Below are 24,619 nucleotides of genomic sequence, written 5' to 3'. Positions count from 1 at the left end.
AATGTGATGAATAAATGATTAGATAAATGTATTTGAATAGTTGAATGTGCATGAATAGATGAATGTGGATGAATAGATGATTAGAGATGAATGTGGATGAATAGATGTATAGATGAAATATTTAATTTATTTATATGTGATATTCAATTCATTTTACATGTGGATGAATAGATGATTAATTAGATGAATGTGTTTGAATAGATCAATGTTTACGCATAGATGAATGTGGATGAATAGATGATTATAGATGAATGTTGATGAATAGATGAATAGATGAAATGTTTAATTTATTTATATGTGATATTCAATTCAGTTTATTAGATTTGTGAGATGTGCAATTTAGTTTATACATCCGACAAAGTGATTTTAGAACTTTGGATTCTAAGCCATTGAAGCACTGAATTGTGTATTTTCGTTATTTTGAAAAAAAGTAGACAATGTCTCAGCAAGGCGAACCAATGTCGACGACAACTAGTGAGTCCTCAAGGGCACGTACTCCTAGGACAGGGAACAAAATCCCTAAGGAACAGTTCCGCATAACAGCGGTGGACGCCGTAGGGTTGCCGACATCTCCAAGGAAAACATTGAGCCGATTTAGGTCTATCTGCGGGGTCATAGGGAGGCAGAAATTCAGTATTCTGCAAGATGACATCAAGCTCGTGCCGGCCGCAGAGAAGGACATTGCTTGGCTAACGTTCAAGGAGAGCTTTGATTATCCTGCGGAGCTTGAGGACCGTCTCAGGCGGGCTGCTTTCCAGGTTATGGGCAATGCTTGGAAGAACTTCAAGACTAAGCTAGTCGGCGAGTTTGTCTACAACCCGGTGAATCCAGATCCAAGAGAGAAATTTTCTTGGATCACGGAACAGGTCTGGGAGGAATTCCATGTGAAGAAGTCGACCCCCGAGTCCAGAGCTAGAAGCAAGGCATATCGCTTGCTCCAGACCAGGAACCAGCATCCGCACCAGCTTGGCACCGCCGGATATGCCGGTAAGGATGAGGAATGGCAGCGTGAGGATGAAGAAGCATCTCAATCGTGCACACCGCTTGTCTTTGGCGATATCCCACACTCTCGGGCTAGGAACTGGGCCAGGGCTAGGTACCAGAAGAATGATGATGGCACAATCTTCATGTCAAATGTAGAAGATCAACGAGTATACGAAGCTATTGTAAGTCTCTAGTCAAACTAGATGTTCGCATTGTTTCCCATCGTGCAGTTTATTTAACCCCACTAAATTGTAATGCAGAAGGAGTTGGTTGCCGAGCAACAAGCCTCGCAAGAGGCCTACTCTCAAAGACGCGAGGACGACCTCCTCACGAAAGCGTTGGGCAACAAGGAACACCGTGGACGGACACGGGGCGTTGGGTCTTCTGTTCCCTGGAAGTATGGATTTCCAGAAAACGCGTGGCAGTACAAGAAGTGGACTTCCAACAAGGCGGAGAAAGATGCACGCCTTGAAGCCAAGATCCGGGCGTCGATAAAAGCTGAGCTGACATCTGAATTCGACGAAAAGCTCGAGTCGATGAGGGCCAAGATTAGGCAAGAGATCCGAGAAGAGCAACAGAACCCCCAGGCCGCCGCTGCTGCGCACGAAGAGTTAGGAAGTCCCACCCAAAAACGCAGCAGTTGTGCATCAACTGAGTTGGCGGAAAATCCAACATCAGTCGACAGCGCCGTCGACCATATAATGGTAACCGTGAACTTACTCAATACATGAAAAACTTAACGAATCCATATGATATATAATATTCTAAAAAAATTGATTAATCTATCGCAGGAACTAACGAGCTGCACCCTCACAGTTAGGGTGATGCCGACCTTCACAGTTCCAGCAGCCGAGGGACTTGCGTACAAGCCGACCCCAGAGACAAGAGTGCATGGAGCACAACTCAGGGCCGACTGTGCAAAAGTTCAAGTCGATTCGGTGAAGCCCGAATACGAGCTGTTCCCTCTGAAGTATCCATCGAACGACGAGGTTCTCTCACTAGGAAATGCCCGTGGTACCTTCATCCAATGGCCCAAGGACCTCATTGAGATCAAGGTTACAGCGAGGCCAACCACTGCACCAGGCGGTCGTCCACCAAAGAGACCCGCCTCTGCTCCTTCAGCCCCTCCTGCTCAAGATCATCATGCACAATCTTACGATGTGCAGTTGCAGTACGACACAGATTTTGGGGAGGACCGAACGGAGGCCGACAGCAAGGCGATTCATGAACCCCCACCGATGAAGAAGAGCAGGAAGGTACACTCTTCCCCTCAGAGAATTACTCTCGATAAACCTGAAGCAAAGGGGAGAGGAAGGGGAGGAAAGGTGCAGGCCTCGCTTCTAGCTCTAAGGAAGCTAGATCTGGGCAAGGGCCAGGAAGAGACTAAGGGCAAAGAGGTCAAGAAGAAATACGTCGCTCCACAGGAGTTCCAACTAGGCATGCCATTGGTTGGAGATGACGTGCTTGCCGCAATGGGAACCGCTTGCAAGGACCTTCACTACTACATGGAGAAATTTAACGCCAGGAAGCCAAGTAAAGCTACCGATATCCTTGGAGAGCACGATGGAAAGCCATTCCTTGGTTCAACAAATTATATCGTGGTCGACTTTAAGGATCTTTTCGACCTCTACAGGCTCCGAGCGGTGGACACAAGCCTCCTTAAGTGCTACTCCTTGTAAGTATTGTCGCCCAACTCAATCTGGTAATAACAATCAGTTTAACTTGCTTACAAGATCGTTTATCCTGTATGTAGGTTAAGTTGGCAATGGTGTCAGAAGCATGCACCGGAAGTTGCCTTCCTTGATCCACAAGTGGTCACTGTCACAAATCTCCAGAATGACCATCAAGGAATGGTCAACTACATCTACGACACCTTGTGGTCCCGCCGAGACAAGGAGTACATTATGTGCGCCTATAATCAATAGTAAGTGTGTTAACTAAATATACACAACAGCATGACACATTCCTTGAGTACTTAATTAACTTTCACTATGTTAATGCCGCAGTGCCCATTGGATCCTTCTGGTCATAACACCTAAGTGGAGTACATGTCACTACCTGAACTCCAGAATTGATAAGAACACATATGATTGGACCCCAATTCAACTAGCGATAGATGAAGCGTGGGCCCAATACATGCAAAGAGGAGGCCTCAGGAAGACAAGACATGACACCCTCATCCACAAAAAAGACTTCCCGGTGAAGCAACAAATAGGTGACCAGTGCGGATTCCATGTGTGCCACAACATGCGCCTTCTATATAGAGAAAAGGTGAAGACTTTGGCTGAGTTTGAGGTCGGTGGTCTCAATTGTGATAGACTAACTACATTTTAGTACTTATATATGATCGATCAACTAATCTGGAATTATGACAATGTAGGGCACAATAACCAAGTCTCTGCCTACCAGCTTTGAGGAGGTTCGCGAGGAGATAGCCAGCTTCATCCTCCGTGAAATAATTAATCCCAAAGGAATGTTTAGGCTTAAACTAAAATGATGAACAATGTTGAACTTTTATGTTTAGGCAATGATGAACACTTATTATGCAACTGTGATGATGTAACTGTGATGTTTATATTTATGTATATATTTCATATGTTTATGTTAAGACTTGCTAAATAAATATTTGATCCAATTAACTCGGTTTTGCAGGTGAAACATGATAAATATTTGAATGGATGTGAAATATGTAAATGGATGTGAAATATGAGATGGCTGTGAATGTGTGGTTGTGTGAAATATGTTGATGTCTGTGTATGTGAATGCATATGTATATGAATGGGTGATGCTGGGGAGTTGGGGATATTGGATATCTGTGTTTGTTTCTGTCATTTTTGCAGCGGGCATGGCTAGCAAAGGCCTGAGGCTAGCCAAAAAACAAATTTTTTTTTTGAGTATTATAGTCATCTGTGACGGGCCATAACTAAATGCCCGATTGAGATGAGATCATCTGTGACGGGCTATAGTTTAGGCCCGATTGAGGTCAGTAGTCATCTGTGACGGGCTATAGTTTAGGCCCGATTGAGGTCAGTAGTCATCTGTGACGGGCTATAGTTTAGGCCTGATTGAGATGAGTATCATTTGTGACGGGCTCTAGTTTAGGCCTGATAAAGGTTAGTAGTCATCTGTGACGGGCACTAGTTGTGGCCCAATAGAGATAGGTCATCTGTGACGGGCTATAGTTTGACTGGTCCTCTGGGTCAAAGCTATCTGTGACGGGCTTTACTTAGGGCCCGATTGAGATATATTCATTCGTGACGGCCGTTTGCCCGATTGAGATAACTCTTCACATCAGTGACTTCTAGCCTGTGACGGACGCTGTGCCCGATTGAGATTGGGCTTACCGCCCGATTGAGATGAGGGTATCCGTTCTAGTGATAGGAGAAAACGTGTCGAAGTAAAAGGACTATGGTGGCTAGATTCGATGGGGGGGAGGTGTGAAGTTGTCAAATCTAGTGGCACAAGTGGTTGTCTCTCATCGATGTTATCCTACACAATATTCTTATGCCTTCCTTGTCACTGTCATCAAGGAGGAGTGGGCAACATCACTTTGGACGTTGATGTGGAGGACTAGCTATCGTCCCCTTGAGCATTGTCATGGAGGTGGATTGGGCGCTAACGTGGAGGACCGGTTTTGGGGTGGTAAGAGTACTGTTATGCTTACGACCCACGTCTGGCCATTCCGCATCCACCAATCACAGCCTTCGACTTCTCTCCAGGCAAACCCATGCAAGCATCAGTTGTGCTTCTGTATACACTGGTCAGATGCATGTCGTATGTGTTGGGTCCAATGTATAGCTATTTCCTGGTGGTAATGGTTGTTGTAGAGGTTTTGGGCGAGTGATAGCAATGCCAAAGATGATTGGGGCCATGGTAGGGAGAAGAAAAGGGTATGTGCAGCATAAGACAGAACCATCCACTCTCATTACCTTTCAGCCAAACAAAAAAAATATATAACCCATTGTATCTACGGTCCAAATAATATATCATCCTATAATAAACAAGAATGGCTATATGTCATCCACGGAAAAAAAATCTCTGCAGCAGTGCCGCATCACGCCTCATGTGCGACACCGTGTAGACAGCTGACGCATGTCCAATCTCCCGCTGCATCCAAGCCTTCTTTAGAGTTGAGCCAATGTATTGAAAGACTCAAAACAACAAACCAAGCCGAAAACTTTGGGAGCCGCTGACCCCCTGTCTAGGAATACATCGAGCCATCCTCTTCCTGTCGCACGGCCGCCGCAGCCGCTGGCGGGGGCACAGCCATCTCTCCACCCTGAGATCCACTGCCGCCTCCATGCGCATAGCTTTGGCACTCCTCTCTGCAGACCATGAAAGAAGATGTCAGGTTTGTTGAAACGATCTTGAAGGGTGATTCGTGGCTTGTCTTTGTAATGTATCTTCTTGAATTTCTGGTGTGATTAAAGCTCTTTGGAAATTTTAGTGGTAATTTGCTGAATATTGCTGAAAATGGTGACTTGTTACACAACTTTTATTATGCAGGAAAAGAGAAAGGAAAGCTAGCAGTGGCCAGCGGCAATTGAGGAGCTGGAGACTCTGATGGTCTGTCCAGTCCAGATAGGAACCTATATATTGAAGTGCAATACTTCTGGAAATCTTGGAGCCTGACGGTTTGGGCTAATTAGCTCGTACTAGTCTTGAAGAGTTTTGGCTGCTCTTTTGCTTCTGAAATATAGCAGTTGTTAGCTGTGGCTTGGTGCCTGTCTTAACGAGCTGAGGGAGACGGCTTGGCTCCAAAGAAAGCGCTTCATTGCAGTATGAGGTTGGACACGTGTCAGCTGTCTACGCGGTGTCGCACATGAGGCGTAGTGCGGGGCACTGCCACAGAGAATTTTTTTCCTTAGTCATCCACCTCCCCTTTAAACCAAATGCACCCTCAATATCAACCCTGGTTATTTTTCCCTTGTTGCAAATCAAGATCTATAATGCCTTGTTCCTTTAATCCTATAGATTGAGAGGAGTAAACTTAATCAGGTATTAACCGAACGGATTTGCTATAAATCTTTCGACAGATTTTTAGTTACACATCTGTCGATTTTCTGGCCGTAGGATTTGTGTCAAGATTAGTCATCCACCTCCCCTTTAAACCAAATGCATGCCTTGTTCCTTTAATCCTATAGATTGAGAGGAGTAAACTTAATCAGGTATTAACCGGATTTGCTATAAATCTTTCGACAGATTTTTAGTTACACATCTGTCGATTTTCTGGCCGTAGGATTTGTGTCAAGATTCGTGCTGTACAGGTGGGAAAATATAAAACAGATGCCCACATGTGAGATCGATCTCGCGGCCTGCGCTTCCCGCTAGAACCACTACGACCAACCGAGCAAGCATGCAATGCTGAAAAATAGTTCCCTAAAAAATATATATACAATAAATATTGATTAGAGTTACAACGATAAACTTACATCGTAACTATTATGTAATTCCAGAAATTACAGCGTAACTTTATATAATTAAAGTGTAACTTTTATGTAATTGTAGTGTAACTATTATGTAATTGCAGTGTAACTATACTGTAATTATACTGTAGCTAATATGACTATAATGTAACTGCATGTAACTTTTTAAGTAGATGTATTAGTAATATTTATTCATTCATCTCGGGTTTTTTCTAGACAATCAAAATGAAGGGATGTCTTGGCTTTTTTTTTTTCTTCACCGAGCAATCGGTTAGAATGATTAACTAGTAAAGTCGTTCACTCGGCAACGTGTCATCCGGATAGACGTTGAAAAATCTAAGTGAGATGGATGACAAAAATCATTCGAATGTTTGCTAGACACTCCCACCGAACACTCCCTTAACCGAATAAGGTCTACTGGGACGGGAGAGATGGATCAGGATGGACCAATTCCTTTGTGGGCCACCAATTTCGGCCCAAACTGTATCACCGCACCTCTACTAGCTCGGTCGAGGGAGAGCCCACAGCTTCTCCCCACCGCATCGCCATCGCGTCTCCTCGCCGTCCCACTTTCCAGAAACACCCTCCACCCCCCACCTCACCGGCCCCTCCGCGCCGCCCGCACCCGGCGCGGCGAGCTAGGTCTTCCCGTCGCCGGGCCGGCGTTCCCACCACCCGGCCGCCACCATGGGGTTCGACGACGACGACGAGGATCTCGTCGTCTACGGGACGCCGATCGAGCGGGAGGAGGACACCTCCGCACGCAAGCGCCGGGCCGTCGCCGAGGCCGGCCAGCTCCGCGCCCTCCCCGCCTGGAAGCAGGAGGTAGAGAGCTCTCTCGGCGCCCTCAGTGTTTTTCCTCGGAAGCGGCGTTGATTGTTTCGCGTGGTGGTTTGCTCGGTCGATTCCAGCTGTGAGCCATGGCACACGCTTTTGCTCCTGGTTTAGCATTTGGGGGCTTTTGGAGGAAGTTGGCAGGCGATTTCTGATCTATTTTTAGGGTTATACTATCCGTTGAATTTGTCTATTGATGTTTCGCGGCAGTCGCAATGCATTTGGCCGCATATGCGCTTCATCTTTGGGTTTGGGGTAGTATTGCATGTGATAAGTTGTACTCCCTCAGTTTCTAAATGTTTGGCACCATTGACTTTTTAGCACATGTTTGACCGTTCTCTTATTCAAAATATTTTGTGAAATATGTAAAACTATATGTAATATGAAAGTATATTTAACAATAAATCAAATGATAGGAAAAGAATTAATAATTACTTATTTTTTTAATAAGACGAATGGTCAAACATGTTTGTCAAATATTTAAAAACGGAGGGAGTACATATGTCTTAACTTCCTTCTTCTGTCTATACATTTCGTGGTTCTATATGTCATTGCCATAAAGTTACGCGGTAGATGATTTGCTTCAAGTAATTGTGGTAATATGCTTACTTAAAAATCGAGATGGTGATTGGCCTGCAGGTGAGAGATGAGGAAGGGCGAAGAAGGTTTCATGGTGCATTTACGGGAGGTTTCTCAGCTGGTTATTACAATACCGTTGGCACAAAAGAGGGTATGTTGTGTTAGTCATGTAATTCTAATATGGAAGAGTACCAGTGATGATTGTATGCCAATATATTGTAACAAAACTAATATGGTTTACTGCAGGATGGACTCCACAGACTTTTACATCGTCACGGAAAAATAGGGCTGAGATGAAAAAGCAAAGCATATACAGTTTTCTCGATGAGGAAGACATAAAGGTACACAACTTCTTTTTTACTGCTCATTATTTTAGGGAGAGATGTTCTTTTTTTTTTCCTTTTTGCAATTTGCAACAATGGGACTTTCTTTTGTCTTTCAAATCAATAACCTACATTTTGTACCAATAAACATGTTGGTCTCTACGACAAACAAACCGCATTATACTGAGGAAGAAATAAGTGCATTCAAACACTTCAATTTTTACACTTCCTCCTTTGACAAGTAAATTGAGCTTGTAAGCAATATTGCTCCTTGATTGGGTAATTGACGTTTAGACTCCCATCTTTTTCCCTATAGCTTATAAGCCGCAGCCAAAATTTGAATTTTAAAACTTAATCTTCAAGTTGGTTTTGAGGTGTTCTTTTATCGTAGTTTATTTTCCAGCATGGGCCTTTAAACCGCCGAGGACACATATATAAAAGTTTTACTCAAATTATTTTTTTGTTGCTAACAAGCCATACAACTTATAATCAGCATATGGCCTACCGATGGGAGCGTTAGTTAAGAAAATAGTGTATATCATATCATTCTCGTATGTGCCTTTATCTAACTAAATCTTGTAACAGAAGAAAGTTCTGCCCTGGGATTTTCATATTTAAATTATTAATTTCACATGGATGGAACCAGTCAATTTTTAAATTTAAGGTTTTGCTTGTTGAAACTGCCTAGTGGAAAACCTGTCCTGACCATCTGGCTGGGAACTGACAATGCCATAGATCCAGTCCTGCAGTTTCTTTTCTTTTTGTTTTTCTTTTTGAATTTTATGGTGCTTGAGAGGTACCCTAGTTCCTTTCTTTCAATGAAATATTAATGTATAGGAAGTTATATGGTTTATGGTTTTTGGAAGGCATTGGAGGTTTCTCCACCTACAAGCAATCAAAGATTGACATTCTTTAATTGAAGTGACCTCTAGTATCTTGCAAGTTATCATAGTCCTAGGCAGTTCTATCAAGGTGGTCATTGCTCTCTTCTTTATTCAATGATAAGAAGCATTGTCCAGAACACATGCAACAAACTGTGTCAAGTTGTCTGCTTGCCATTTTATTTGTTAATATTTGCATTAAAAGTGGATATATCATATTTCATCAGAAACTTAGTATATTACGAGGTCAAGTAAACGCTTTGCGATGTAAGTAGTACATGTGTATAAATAACTATGTTTTAATTTTCAATTTCTGTACATTTTTATTTGATTGTTAGGGAGTGAGTTCAAGAGCGTGCAAAAGCATATTATGTCTTTTCTTGAAGCAGTTGGTACTAATTGATTGTCAGTCTTACATATACTTTTGTAAAGGTACCTTTAGTGCTGCATCACATAAGCAAAAGATATTTACCCTTGTAGTCCATGCTGGTTATTAAAAAGTAGAAAGTTAGTTAAACCTCACCATAGTGTATCTGTGCTTCTTGATCTGATATCACACAAGGACCTGCTTAGCTATAATCATGTGGAACTATTTCACCTCACAAATTCCATGTCAAAAAGTGAATCAGTGTAGTAACAACTCAGACAAACATGCAGGATATGGGAGGTAATGCCTTGGAAACATCTCAGCAGTATGATACATTTGGTTTTACAGCTACAGAACATGCCCGAAAGCAAGCTTCCAAGGAGCAGAAAGAGAGGTTTGATAGTTTTATCCTCTTGTATTAAATGTACTACCCACATGATTTATAAAATTATCTTGGTCCCTATCAGCTTTTCTGGAGAATAGCCTCAATGTAGAAACATCCAATCCAACTCCCCTAAAATGCGAAAATGATCAAGGAAAAAAAAGAAGGAACAACAAAATCAGCTATGCACATCTGATATGCTGTATGCTAGAATTTAGTTGGCTATATGCATGCTAGTTTTTTAGTGTTGCTTGTTCTTTATCTATTTATGTTATTACAGCCTTATAACTCAAATGCCACTGTAGTCTAAATGTACAATACTTGAATTGGCTTTCTTGTTTTTATATATTCATCCTTCTATATGTGCAGACCATCGGCTATACCTGGGCCTATTCCTGATGAGCTGGTGGTCCCTGCTACTACTTCTATTGGTCAGTTACGTTCTGTTTTTTAACATTAAAACCATGATGAGAATTCATATGTACCATTTGAAATGAATTGACAGTTTCGAATAATTTGAGCAGGAGTGAAGTTATTGATGAAAATGGGCTGGCGCCAAGGTCGTTCAATTAGAGATGCACATGCTGACTCCTTATACGGTATACATTTCACAGTTGAAGCTTGGACTGTTAAACTGCTCTATTAAAGATCCTCCTGTTCTTTTAAAAATCTTTTTGCATATAACTTCTGCCGTTCCTACCCGAAGCAGCCTATCATTTGGAGTGAAATCACTAAATACTGCACTCTACATTCATGAATAACAGCTATACCTTCTGAGAATCTGACTTCAAAAGTTATCGTTAGTCCAGAAACATTATTTCTCCCAAATTTTGTTTGTGCTTTTGAAATGGTTCTGTAGTTCCAATTGTTTCCAAGTTACTAAACTATTGTTGGTTTTTACATATTTAGTGCTGATGTGCAGAATCGCGCAGGGAAGCAAGAAAAGCCTTCCTTGCACTCTCTGGTACAAAAACTGGTGGTCAAAAAATACAAGTTGATTCACACAAGTCTGATAAGGATGATGGTGCCACAGAATCATTTGAGGAGTTACATGCCTCTGGAAATACCCCTGTATGTACTAAGTAGACCAAGTGTTATTTGCACCATATGTCCAAAATGGATACATTTTTCTGCCTGGTTTATCATGTTGTACTTAATGTATATTTTTTTTCCAACTTGAACTAGCTTGTTTTTTGAAACCTTGTATGTTGTAGCCATGCATAAAGTATACTTTTGCATGTTTCAGTTGGCGACATTGAAACCGATATTAATTGCTATTCTTAAAGTATAGTTTTTCTAGTTCCTAAGAACACACTGTTCCTTTTCAATTAATTGTGAGTATGTTAGCTTGAAGACCACAAGAAGTTATTGATAACTCATAAAAGAAGTATAGACTAAGGACTACAGTTGGTTGCTAAGTGTGCATGCAAATGCTAATTATTTTCCACACATATGGTTGTGTTGCATGGTAAATTAGCTATATCAATGAAGAAATAAAAATCTACTGATCTTTCTGATATTCCATAAATACTTTAGGTATACGTTCTTCATCCCAAGCAGGACTTGCATGGGTTAGGTTTTGACCCATTCAAGCATGCTCCTGAGTTTAAAGGTACCTTATTCCTACAAGATACTCACTATGGTTCTTTTGTAGCATGATCTCACATCTGTTCATTTGTAGATAGGAAAAGATTGCAGAAGTCAGCGAGGGACCGTAATAGAAGTGATGTTTCAATGAGGGGGAGTCTTCTGATTTCAAACTGTACGACACAGCAATTTTCTTCTGCACCATCTTATTCTGTTTCTGTCGATATTAAGGGAACTGACCCTAGCTCAGTCAGTGGGAAGGTGCTTGTAGATGCCATTGACATGAAACCCAAGTTTGAGTCATCTTGAACTATATCTTGGGTGCCTTTCTTCTCAGTGAGAAAAAAAATATAGTCTTCCTGACTGTTCCTTTATTATTCTATTGGCATTGCTTAAATATTTGGAAAAAAAAGAGATCTTATCTATTGTTTGGATCATCAGCAGGACAATATGCTCCTGGCTTTGGGATTGGAGCACTTGAGGAGCTAGGTGTTGAAGATGAGGATATTTATGCATCAGGTAATAAAATAATCTTCAAGTCAATTTTGTAACCCCTTGTGACATGGGAAGTCTTGATGGAAGCATACTGAAGTTTCGTGTGCACGAGTACCTGCTGAAATGCAGTAGTGGGTTAATCTTTGTAATTGCATATTTAGCTGAATAAAGCCTTCTGACCCTTGATTTTCTTCCCTGAGTTTCTGTTCTGAACCTGTACTCTTGTCTTCAGGTTTTGCTTATGAACAAATGGAAGTTGATATTGAGCCTTCAAAAACAGCCAGCGATAGTAATTATAAACTTGAAGACAGGAAAAGAGGTGTCTTCCTGGCTTTTAAAATCGCCTCAAGTTCTGAGTACAAGCTTGAAAGGTGATGCTTATTTTTAATTCACAGTAAATGATTTTTTCCCATTTTAATTCTTTAATTTGGTTTATGAGCATACTTGCTTAAATTGTGGACAAAACTGAATCCTTTGGCCTGTTTATGTTCTTTTTTTCTGTGCTTTCTGATCACATAGTGCTATCCGGCTATGTTCGGCAATTATTTAGTTGAATTCTACATTTTTATACCAATTTACCTGTCAGCTAAGTGTTACATGAATCAAGTCTCCATAACTTGATATGTAAATATGGAGCTGCAGTTATGAATATGTTGACCTCTTTAGACCTTTTAATATTAAGCTATTATGTACTTGTTTGTGTTAACACACAATGATAGTTTAAGCCCCCAAATAATGTGTACCTGCAGAAGGAATGAACAATAAGCATTGCTACAGCAATTTTGATTGATTCAATTCTGTACTTCACCCACTATATATGTGTGTTGCATGTAATTGTTTAGTTTTTGTTGCATTTTGACTTTCCAGATTTGATCCTCCTGAGATCCCATCTGATTTTGATGGTCGCCACAAGTTTCTAACTCCACGACAGGATGTTAATAACCTTTCTGATCTGGCTCCTCCTGAGGTTCCTGCTCCAGAAGATACTAGCTTGAGATTATTGATTGAGGGTTGTGCCGCTATGGTTGCTCGTTGTGGGAAACATATTGAGGATTTTTACAAAGAGAAAAGCAAAACAAATACACAGTTTAATTTCCTCAATGAAGGAGATGGCTGTAGCTACTATGCAAGGAAGTTATGGGAGTATCAGCAGAAATATATTGACCAGCAAAAGCCTGATACTGTGCAATCCAAGTCTTCTGACAAGTTGACTGCTGAAAATCGTGGAAAGATTCTTGGTGAAAGGCCCCTTGATAGAAGCACTAAATCATCTAGCTCATCCTTCCCTGCAAAGGAAGCAATTCAACTGCAGTCCAATCTGGCTGACAACTTTGTGAAGCCAATATCTCTTGTAAGTTTGTGAATTGATTTGTTACACTATTTATTGTTTCCTCACATTAACTTTATATTTGTTATATGAATCACCTAAGCTTGGTGTAATTACGAATTTATTATTCATGTTTAACAATAGGACGGCCTACCAGAGTATGAAAAGCCTTTCAGAAATGATCCTGCAAAGCAAGCAAGGTTTGAGCAATTTCTTAAGGATAAATACCAAGGAGGCCTTCGCCCTGCAAATCTTATACCTACAAGTACTATGTCAGATGTTGACCGTGCCCGGGAAAGACTAGATTTTGAGGCTGCTGCTGAGACAATTGAAAAGGGCAAGGAAAAAAAGGCTATGGATCCTTTATCATTGTTGGGTTTATCTGGAATAAATGAGCAACGTTTTGTATCATCTACTGAATCAGAGGTATTTTAACTTATACAATCCAATTAATAAGTTCATACCTTACATATATTGACCCTTGTTAAATTAATTCAGAGATCTATACCTGCACGAGATGAGAAATCAATTTATCCACGAAGGGAGGAATTTGAATGGCGACCATCACCAATACTGTGCAAGCGTTTTGACATAGTTGATCCTTTCATGGGAAAGGTAAATATGATTTTTTTTGTGGTTTTATATTTATTTATGAAAGAATGTCCTCTGGGATAAATGACATAAAAGAATTATTGCACAGTATAACCAAAAACATTTTGTACTCTTGCAAGCTCTGCTAGTTTTTGTATAAAATAGACGTAAGAATCTATCAAAGTTTCCCTTCTTTACGTGTTTTTTTTCCTGAAGACTCTTTTTTCATCTACTCAACTACAGACTACCCCTAATGAACTGATCGAAACATATTGTTAATTTATTATTTATGGAAATGGAACACAATATTATTTTATTGGGAAAGTCATTTTGTCCCTTGAACTCTTCTCAAAGTCAATTTCACATTGAATTTAAAAACCGGAGAAATAACACCTAGATCATATTTCTTAGTGGTTTTGTTTGAAATGAAGGTGGTTTCTTCTAGTACAGACTTATTATGCATATTTTGGTTAGGTAGATGTCACTCAGTTCGCTCCATAACAATGAGATTTACATAGTCAGATTCAGATAGTGAAAAACCACTATCAGATTAGTCAAACCTCCTCGGAATATTGTTTAGGGTTTCATTTGTGCCTGGTTTTGAAAATTGAGGGTGACAACGATCAGTTTTGAAGTTCAGGGTTAAAAAAATACTTTACCCAATGTTTATATAGCAGCCATAAATAGACTTTACCCAATGTTTATATAGCAGCCATAAATAGAGCTGAATTTACAGTACTAATTTATTTCTTATAATGAATTGAATGTACTTTTCTTTGGCAAGTTTTCTCCATTTCTACCATCTGCTATGTTTGGTTTAGACCTTAATCTGGCTTCAAATTGAACTTCATGTTACCATGTTGGCATGTTCTAAATAGCATTCATGAGACATCGGGCACTGATAATATATTATGTATGTGCAGCCATTTCATGTTCAAAGGCCAAGAAGTAAGATGGACAGCCTTATCTTCATGTCAGAATCCACCACGAGGACAAACGAAGTGGAAAGTTCGAGTATTGCTCCACAGCATACTTCTGTGGCAGGAGCAACAGAGACAGAAGCAAAGGGAGCTGCGACTGACCCTGAAATTGAGTCCAGCAGTGTGCAGAGACCTGTTGATCTTTACAAGGTAACATGTGTCCCCTATAGATGTTCTCAATGGTAACATTCACCATAAAGTTGTATTAAAATGAATTGTAACCCATCACAATAAAATGGCATATTTAGTCCATGACTCATTGTACTTCATCTCAGATTAAAAATGATCTAAGAGCATTTAATGGCTCCTGTCAAGCGATACACAAGTTCCTCCGCTAAACAATTGGATAGAAAATTAACTGGTTGTTTTGGTATACATTGCATCCCAAATAATTAGTAATAATTCTGTAGATTTAGTGCATCCTCCTTTGTACTCATGCTGGTCTTCGATTATAGTTTAGAAGTTTAGGAAGTATTACCATTGTACCATGTCATTTGCAGGCTGACAAATGTGCTGAAATGCAATGCCATGTGCTAGTGAAGGGCACTTTTTATATGGCACAGAATGTACTCATGCTTTTTTTTCATCTTGTATAATAAATGTCTACATGTTGAAATGGCAAAGAAATGGATAATAGTATTTTTTGAAAGAAGTAAAGTAAATGATCTGTAAATTAAAAATATAGTAAATTATTTAATTACAACATTGGTTCAACAACTTGTGAGATTTGTGTATACAGGTTATAGAACATGGATTTGTTCATTTGAGTAACTGATCTTGATTTTCTCTTTAATTTAAAATTTCATGATTTTTTTAGCGTACTCTATTCTCTGTTGGAATTTCGGGCCTGTTCACTTTGATGCCAAAAAAAACCTTACCAAATTTTGGCAACTATGCCAAAATTTTGGCAGGATTTCTTATATAGTTACTAAAATTTGGCAGGAAATTAAATGTAGCCACTTTTTTGGTAACTTTACCAAAATTTGGTAAGGTTGAAAATGGCATCAAAGTGAACAGGCCCTTCATGATTGTTACCATGCCACCAGATGTTCTATTTTTAGAATCTTATTACAGGAACTATGGAGGGACTGAATTACGTCTGCTGCTTAGTATAGAATCTAGAAGTGGCGATCACATTCTTTAATACTCCCTCCATTCCCTAATATAAGGGATTTTGACATTTTGCTTGCACTGTTTGACCACTCGTCTTATTCAAAAAATTTTGGAATTATTATTTATTTTATTTGTGACTTACTTTATTATCCAAAGTACTTTAAGCACAAGTTTTCGTTTTTTATATTTGCACAAATTTTTTGAATAAAGACGAGTGGTCAAACGTTACAAGAAAATAGTGAATATCCCTTATATTAGAGGACGGAGGTAGTAGGTGTTAAAGCTTCAGCTATCTCATTAGTCCTTCAAAAACATTTCATTTCTAAAATATCATAAGTCTTTGGAGAATTCTACTGCTAAAAAAAATGAACTTACTCCCCTTGTCTTCTATTAGTGTACACTTGTGGGTCTTGACAATGTATTTGTTGTTGCTTGCAGGCTATCTTTTCTGATGATTCAGATGATGATATGGCTGAACCTCTTGCTAATCAACCAGTGGATCCAGTAAAGACCAGTGAAGATGCCAATATGGTTCTCAATCGTCTTGTTGCTGAGGATTTCCTAGAATCATTGGGTAAAGAACTGGGGTTGGATGTTCCACCAGAAAAGCCCACACCACCCAATGTCTTATTTAGATCAGAAACACCTTCAACAGCTAATGCAATTGGCATATCTAGAAACAGAAAGGCAATTACTTGTCAGGAAATAAAGGAGAACGAGAGTGCTCTTGACAAGGAGGAAATTGCCAATGCCAGTGCAGATGTTCCATCAGATAATGTTGAAGAGCTTGGTTTGAAATATGAGAAGCAGGAGCATAGAGCTGAGAAAAGCAGGTCACGCTCTTCGCACCGTCAAACCCAAAGTGGTAGTCTAGATTCAGATTCGACCTCTGATCAGCATAGGAGTAGGGAGAGAAGATCACGCCATAAAATTCGAAGTGGAACTCCAGGTTCTGATTCTTCTATTGAGCATCATAGGAGTAAGAAAAGAAAGTCACATTCAAAGCATAGAACACGCAGGAGTAGAAGTCCTTATGCTGATTCCAGTGACAGCCAATATACTAAGAGGAAACACCGTGAGAAAAGGCATCACCGGACTCGCAATCCTGATACTGATTCTAGTGATCATGAATATGAGGAAAGACATAAATCCAGTAGTCGAAGATCATCTGATAAAGACAGATCCAGAAGGCGTTCTAGACACCACAAACGTTGAGGAAAAGATTCCACAAAGCATTCATTAGTGATAGCTACAAGAAGTTTTGAGGGAAAAATCAGTGAAGAGAAATCCCCAATCAAGGAAATTCTGGTAAACTATTTCAGGACACACATATGGTGACTGTTGAGGCAGATATTCTTATTAAGTGCTTTACACAATTTTTTTCTTAATTAGTTTGCTGTCCTGTAATCCTTGGGTGCAACCATTTTTTCTTTTCTGCAATGTACTGCATAGTGCCCCATGTTCACAACATTTAATTGAGTCAGTGGGTTCTGTACATACATGTGCAATCATAGACTATTAGACATACTAGGATCTTCTCTCTATTAATCTACAGGATGTAGTGTTGCTGCAGTTAGTAGGATTTGTAACCGCCCTATTTATGTAACAAACTTTTTTCTCCTTAATTAATTTGCATATTCTCCAAGAAGGAAAAACTATAGGATGGATGCTTATGGAAAGATTGTGTTTTGCTGGATGAGCAAGTTCTGTTCTTTATTTGTCCATGGAACTGTTCTCGGTGTTATAACCCCTTTATAATTTCACCTGTCACCTTGCAGTACCCATTCCTTGATACTCCGCAACACATGCTTAGTTTGGCACTTGGCAGCTTGTTTGGGAAAATTGTTAAGAATATTAATTTTTGTTGGTTTATTTTAATTGTGGTATGATAGTGTTACGATAAAATGAAGATAAGTATTTTGTTAGATTTCTCTGCTTAGGTGCACGATTGAACTCTATGCTTATTTGCAATGTTTGTTTCCTTGCCATCTGAAGCCTCCTCTGGTGCTATTTATTTTATCGATACATGCATTTAATAATTCCCATTTTAGTTAATTTTGTGGCACTTCTGTTTAGGAAATAAAAACTAATGTATGAAAGTTCATTTTCCCCCTAATCTTGTTGCAGTTACATGTCCAAATATTATGAACTATCAAAGGGACCACCAAAATTGTCAGCATGTTAGTACATTATAGGACCAAGAGGATCTGGTGTCAGGAGGATGCTTTGGATGTTTTGTTCTCATCATGCCTGGACTAGTATTGTTTGTCTTGTTATAGTACATATTCCGGGTGGACTGTAAAAACTACTAATATGTAAGTTGCGCATTGGACTGTCAGAACTTAATGTAATCAGCGTGTTGTAGAGCCTTTTGAAGGCCCATGTTTTGCCACTTGGTACAGTTTCTGTTCACCCAGATGTCTGGCTAGCTCAAATGTACTCTCTGAAGTTTGTGAGTGCCATGGACTTAACATACAAATAAATATGACGATCCAATCAGAATCATACATCAGAATTAAGTTCTGAATCTCCTGAAGTTGGAAGCACCCCTGCACTTTTCTTGTTGCAGCTATAGTGATCATGAGAAGCTAGCAAGATTCTCCCCCAAGACTATAAAGGCCACTTTTCTTGTTGCAGTCACTATTTCAGAGGAATCGAAGCCCACAGGTTATGTCAATGCATTGCCTTTTACTTCCTAAACCCCCCTTGAAAAGATTCTTTTAGCTGGTGTTTCATGTGCAAAAAGTTGGGAGATGGATATCGCTGTTTTGCCTGGGAGAGCATCCATCGCTGTAGCCTGGCCCATGGATGTTCCTTCTTCCCATGGCAACTCTTTACCTTTTGTTTTTTTGGCAATCGCAATTGGTCATGGCAAGGAAGAGGGTGATCCGTCCACGTCGTCCTCTTCGCCACCACGGTGGTGGCTGACAGCCATTTTGCCGAGAGATGGAGTGTCAACGCCATTGTTAGAGGTTAAAAAAAACGCAAACAAAGATTATTTGTCCGTTTCTTAACCACACTCTCGAAGCATGAACGTCTTTTAAGTCATCTCCAATGTAGATGCTTAGTCGGGTTCTTATCAAAATATATGCGAGAGCTAGCCCTGCCCGGACGGACAACGTAATTGTCGTGGATGCAGGAATTCAAGGTAGTTTTAGTGCTACTGTCCGTAAATTCCGTGCATGACAAAATCTTGTGCTGCACAGTTTCTGGCGAGTGCTTTTCTTGTGACTCTGCACTGATTGTGCTGCACGGACTCTGCTTTTTCTTGAATGACAAAAGTATACCTGAGTACACAATTCATTTCATGGTAGTATCTTCCGGTATCTTATAAGTGAAGGTGAAATTACCCTTCTTATACGCGATTAGCGTGAGAAGATGACATGCTAATTGTAAAAACTAAACCATTCGGAGGAGGTAGCCAGGATGAGGTTTGTGGTCAACTCAGAAACGGAGCTCCTCCCAATCATCGGCGCACACAAAGGAACAGGTTAACCTAACCTCTCTCTCTCCCTTTGCCTGGTGGTCTGCTCACCAACTCCCCGAAAAAGAAAGGCACCACGTCGTCACCTTGGATTCGACAACAAATCGGCCGTTTGGCCGCTTGCACTCTCGATCGGTGACGCGAGGTTGACAAAACGGAAACCCAACCCAATTAAACTCAGCCTCGGCCTCTCAGGGTCAGGGGACAGGAGAAGGAAATCGTTTTTACTTCTACGATTACGCAAATGGAAGGCGATGGCTGTGTCATTATGGTTAGCCTGCACGTACTGTTCCGTTTCGTCTGGTAACCATATCTGGGGGCAGTTACGTCTTTGTTATTCTTTGCGAGGGGGCGATACATATTTTTACTATATAAATTTTTCGTTCAGAGCTTAGATTTAGAATTAGTTTAGCGTTTTCTCGGCGCTTTAGTCGATTAGTGTTATCTTTTGTACCGCTAAAAGCAGGATATAAAAATTCACGCTAAAGCTATTCATTTGACGGAATGAATATAGTATATTATTTTTGTCAGTTATTTAACTAATGTCTGCGGATATAATGATTTAAACCATAACTTTTCTACATCAATGATACGAGATTTAATAGCAAAAAAGTGGTAGCAGTCACGCCAAATAGGATACTTTCTCTGTTTTGAATCACTTGTCGTTTTAAATTTGTAATAAGTCAAACATTTTAATATTTGTCCATCAATTTCTATAACTCATAGTTTAACATCATAATTGTTATATTTTTAGATTCGCCACAAGAAATACTTTAATAATATATAATTCACATGAGGTTAAACTACACATTTTTTTAAAAAAAAATATCGTTGGTTGATATATTTGATTTAGAAAAAATGTAAACGACAAGTAATTTAAAATGAAGGACATAGCATAAGTCCAAACTACACATCTCACCAGTTCTATACTGCTATTTATATATGTGTGTGCGCGATTGGGGAATTCCATACAGAAATGGCGGTACCAACCTTCAGGCTGGCTGCGAACACCGGCCAGGACTTGTTCATCAACGGCTGCAGCTCTCTTACGTGGCCTCAACGGCTTAAACAATATATGTTCTGACTTTAGGGCTCAATCACTTTACGTGCCTACGTGTCATGCGTTTTATATTCAACACCTAACAGTTGAGGTGATGACGACACGGTCCTCCATTATACACCACGACTTACGCTCTGATGTGTGTAGGTTCCAATTAATATCCCAGAGTCATATTGAATATGCTGCAATTAGCTAGTTAGTTGCGGGTTTGATAAACAACTTGGATTATTGGAAACATAAATTATTATGGATGTAAAGAATTCTGTCAATTATTGAAAAAAGTTGGAATCCAAACAGCAAACAAGTAGGTCTCGTCCAAAATCTAAAGTTAATCTCGATGCAAATATGATAAGTCAGATAGTCCTAAGCAGATACAAGTTAAAGTTGGATTATGTGTGTAAATTAGATAAAGCACTCTATGGTCTCAAGCAGGCACCAAGAGCATGGTTTTCCAGACTAAGCCTTCCTTTCGTAAATTTGGAATAACGAAAGTCTCAACCGCTTGCTGGCATGCCAAAAATCGGAAAAAAGACGTTTTCTCTTTGCGAGATCCGAAAGTGGAGAACGCATTGCGTTCTCTGGGCACATAGGATCAAACGTAAAGCAGCGCTTTCTTGGCAGAGTTTGAGGCAGCAAAAAACTTTAGAACTTGTTGGAGCTGCTGAGCATAACGAATCGAATTGACGTACAAAAATTATTCTGTTGGACCATGTGAGGCTAGCTTGTCTTGGCTGCTAGAGATCATGTGGCTCAGAGTCAAATCTGTTATTCAATATGCAAATTGACATGCATAGCAGCTATACAATTTCACATGCATATATGAACGCTAAATCCTTTTTGTTTCTGAACAGTAGTGAACACAAAGGAGAAAGTTATATTACCTTTGTCCTGAAATATAGATTTTCTCCATGTAACCTATATAGACAAAATCCTTTATATTTTAGTATGAAGGTAATATACAATATTCTGTTAGGTTGGGATATATGTCTTCGTTGGTGAACCCAGAACAAAAAATACTGGAGATCCAATACATATTAATTATCTAATATATTAATTAATATGATATAAATTAGTTAGAATTAAATAATTTACCCGGGGTCCGGTGACGTCGGAAAACACTACATAGGAACACCCCTATATATCTTTTAGTTTTCTTCTGCTATGTAAACTGGTTAACATTATCTAAAAATGTAATCTAGTTATAATTCTTCTTAAATCCAAGTTCAGAATTGCCACTATCTTTTTTCTGCTAATTGTAGGGTTAACTATAGGACCAATTGACATATAAGTAACTAGTAGTGCACGATATAGAGAAGCAGAACAGACAAGGACTCCAGGTGATCGTTACATTTGACCTATTCCATATTGCAGCGATGGTACTGGTACTCCATCTGGTAGTAGTTGATCGATTAGGTAATTATGTCATCTATCTATGTGGTTCAAAAAGTGTGTCATCACGAAGATTTGCCAATTTGCAATCCTTGATATTTCAGGCTAGTAGTTATCCACGAGTTACTTAACTGTTCGTTTTTTTTTTTCATTTCTACAACTCTTTAAATAAAATTTGAAAACAGAACCGCATGAAATTTCTTTTCGTATATTTTTTCTTGCCAATGTGGCAGGACAACTATAATAATGTTATATCCCAAGGATTTAGCCATGCTAGCCATTTGATTTAAATTTATGGGAGTTACAAAAAAAAAGTTGTACTCACAGGTCACAGCTTGATATATTGGTGTCGGTAAGAATGATTTAGTAAGTCTTTTCCTTTATGATGACACCTTAAAGCTGAGTATGTAACACAATATAACAAAATTCACTAGGAAAAAAATACGGTAACTCACATTTCTTAAGGATAGTAAAATACACTTACTCCGTTCTAAAATATAACATACTATATACTAATTTGGATAGACCCCCTATCTAGATTCATAGTAGTATTAGGTTGAGTCTCATCCTATTTTAAATTGCTATATTTTAAGGATGAGGGAGTATCAAAATATCAAGACTGCTCCACCCCAAGGATTTTTGGTCAGTAGATTCATTTCTGCGTGCCAACAACTGCCAAGAACTACAATTTGATCGATGACTGGAGGATTTTGAAATTCCGTTGTACCAAATTTCATTGTAGGTTTAGGACTACCTGTGGCCTCCTATATTAGGATCACACATGGACTAGTCGGCATTAGTAGAATATATATTAACATACATTGTTTGGATTCTAGAAAAGCACCAACATAGCACCATGTATACATGCCAGAATTCCCCCAACATTTTACATACATCAATAATGATGTGGAGCTTTCAAACTGTGAGATGTTAATTACGAAGAGGACCACTACCAGTCCACCACATGACAACAAAAAAAGGTAGAATCATTGACAAACATGATACCTTTGGCCGAGGTAGGAATGAATGCCTTCGCAGTGAATTTTCACTTGACGTGATGTTCTGAAAAGCTACGGCCCCAGTGCTCCCAGATAATTCAGGCCGTGTTTATTTCCTCCTTCAAATTTTTTTTAAAGTATACGGACACACATTTAAAATATTAAACGTAGACTAATAACAAAACAAATTACAGATTTTATATGTAAATTGCGAGACAAATTTATTAAGCCTAATTAATTCATCATTAGCAAATATTTACTGTAGCACCATATTATCAAATCATGGCGTAATTAGACTCAAAAGATTCGTCTCGCAATTTACATATAAACTGTGCAATTGGTTTTTTTCGTCCACATTTAATGCTCCATGCATCTGTCTAAACATTTAATGTGACGGATTTTTGGAAGTTTAAAGGGAACTAAACACAGCCTCAGTCTACTTCATTCATACTCCCTCCGTCCCATAAAAAATCAATCTAGTATTGAACTAGAAAATGGCCTGCCAGTTGGCGCGTTTATTACTTATAACGTGTATATAACACTTATGACTTATTTAGAACATATATTTATTAGTTTTCTAGTTTTTCTACAATTTTCAATTTTGTCAATTTTATTTGTTTTTAAAACTCATGGAAAATAGATTGTACATATTTTCTGGTTTATTTAGAACACAATAATTTTACACAATTGTCAGAACGGCTAGTTCAATTCTCGTAAAATTTATTTAGGATAGAGAGTTTAGTTTTGTACTAACTTATCGAAGATTAAAGTATTTCCAAATATCATAAGGAAATTTGATGTATTTTTGTAAAAAAAAAAATCACAAATCTGAATATTTTTCCTTTACATAATATTTAGTGTATATCTCTATCTCTAGGGGGGTATGTGGAAACATCATAATTTACCCAATAGAGTTTCCTATGCACACGACATAGCAAAATTTAGTTTGATATATGCACATGAATTACATAACAAAATTAGTTGTCCAACTTATAAAAAAAATAGCCTACTTATTAATAAGTTTTACCTTAGGGCCATTTATAAATACTCCAAACCAAGGGCCTATTTGTAAATTTAAATTTTTTGAGATGAAAAAGTTCAGCAAAATTGTTTTGGTAGAACTGGACATTTTTTTTATCCTCTGCATAATTTTTACCCAGGGTGTGTAAAAATCATAATTTACCCATTAGAGGTGCGTACGCATATCATTTAGCACAATTTTAGTTTGATATATGTACATGAATTATATAGAAAATTTTAATTTGATGCCCATTGCCTCATGGCAGAGCAAAATTTGAACTTGATAAAATTAGTTGCGGGCAACCTATCAAGCAAACGGCACCTCTCTTGCTGTTTTTTTTTCTATCCACGTTTCATTTTATTCCTCGTTTCAACGGGTGAAAACAATCTATCTATTTTATTATAAAGATAGCTTGAAAATAATACGGTATTTGCTTTGATCGCATAGAAATTGTTACATTAATTAATAAAAAAAATATAATAGTTGTATATACGTAATATAATGATTGTATTTATATTAAATGTCACAAAACTACAATTATTTGGTTAAATCTAATCATGTTTTTAAAATATGTTACAAAATATATTGTATAAAACCTAAGAATTGCAAATTTAATTCTATAATTAAAATATGTTACATAAAACAATAATTGCAAAAAAGAAGTACATGTAATCCTAGTGATATTTTCGTGTGACTTTTGTCGAGTTCGGGTAGAATCATCGAGAGTTTCTACAGTTTTTGGTGCACCGTACTACCATACTATATAGGTTATTTGCTCAGTGAATCATAGTCGAAAAT

At 38.8% G+C, this 24,619-nt stretch overlaps 1 protein-coding gene across 1 annotated transcript; it reads left to right on the top strand.

Annotated features, from left to right (window-relative positions):
- Positions 1–6,970: 6,970 nt before the first annotated feature.
- On the top strand, positions 6,971–17,564 carry LOC4341077 (G patch domain-containing protein TGH homolog). The gene is made up of 16 exons (NM_001423990.1): positions 6,971–7,235; positions 7,884–7,974; positions 8,070–8,164; positions 9,685–9,788; positions 10,146–10,207; positions 10,301–10,375; positions 10,699–10,847; positions 11,313–11,388; positions 11,458–11,538; positions 11,805–11,882; positions 12,091–12,229; positions 12,726–13,209; positions 13,330–13,611; positions 13,684–13,800; positions 14,700–14,906; positions 16,308–17,564. Exons 1-16 carry the CDS (start codon positions 7,098–7,100, stop codon positions 17,082–17,084), a joined length of 2,955 nt encoding a protein of 984 aa, NP_001410919.1. The 5' UTR covers positions 6,971–7,097; the 3' UTR covers positions 17,085–17,564.
- The last annotated feature ends 7,055 nt before the right edge of the window (positions 17,565–24,619 follow it).

The sequence above is a fragment of the Oryza sativa genome, chromosome 6 (genome assembly GCF_034140825.1).
Source record: "Oryza sativa Japonica Group chromosome 6, ASM3414082v1".
NCBI lineage: Eukaryota > Viridiplantae > Streptophyta > Magnoliopsida > Poales > Poaceae > Oryza > Oryza sativa.
The sequence above is the reverse complement of the archived record's forward strand: the minus strand, read 5'-3'. Positions and strand labels throughout refer to the sequence as shown.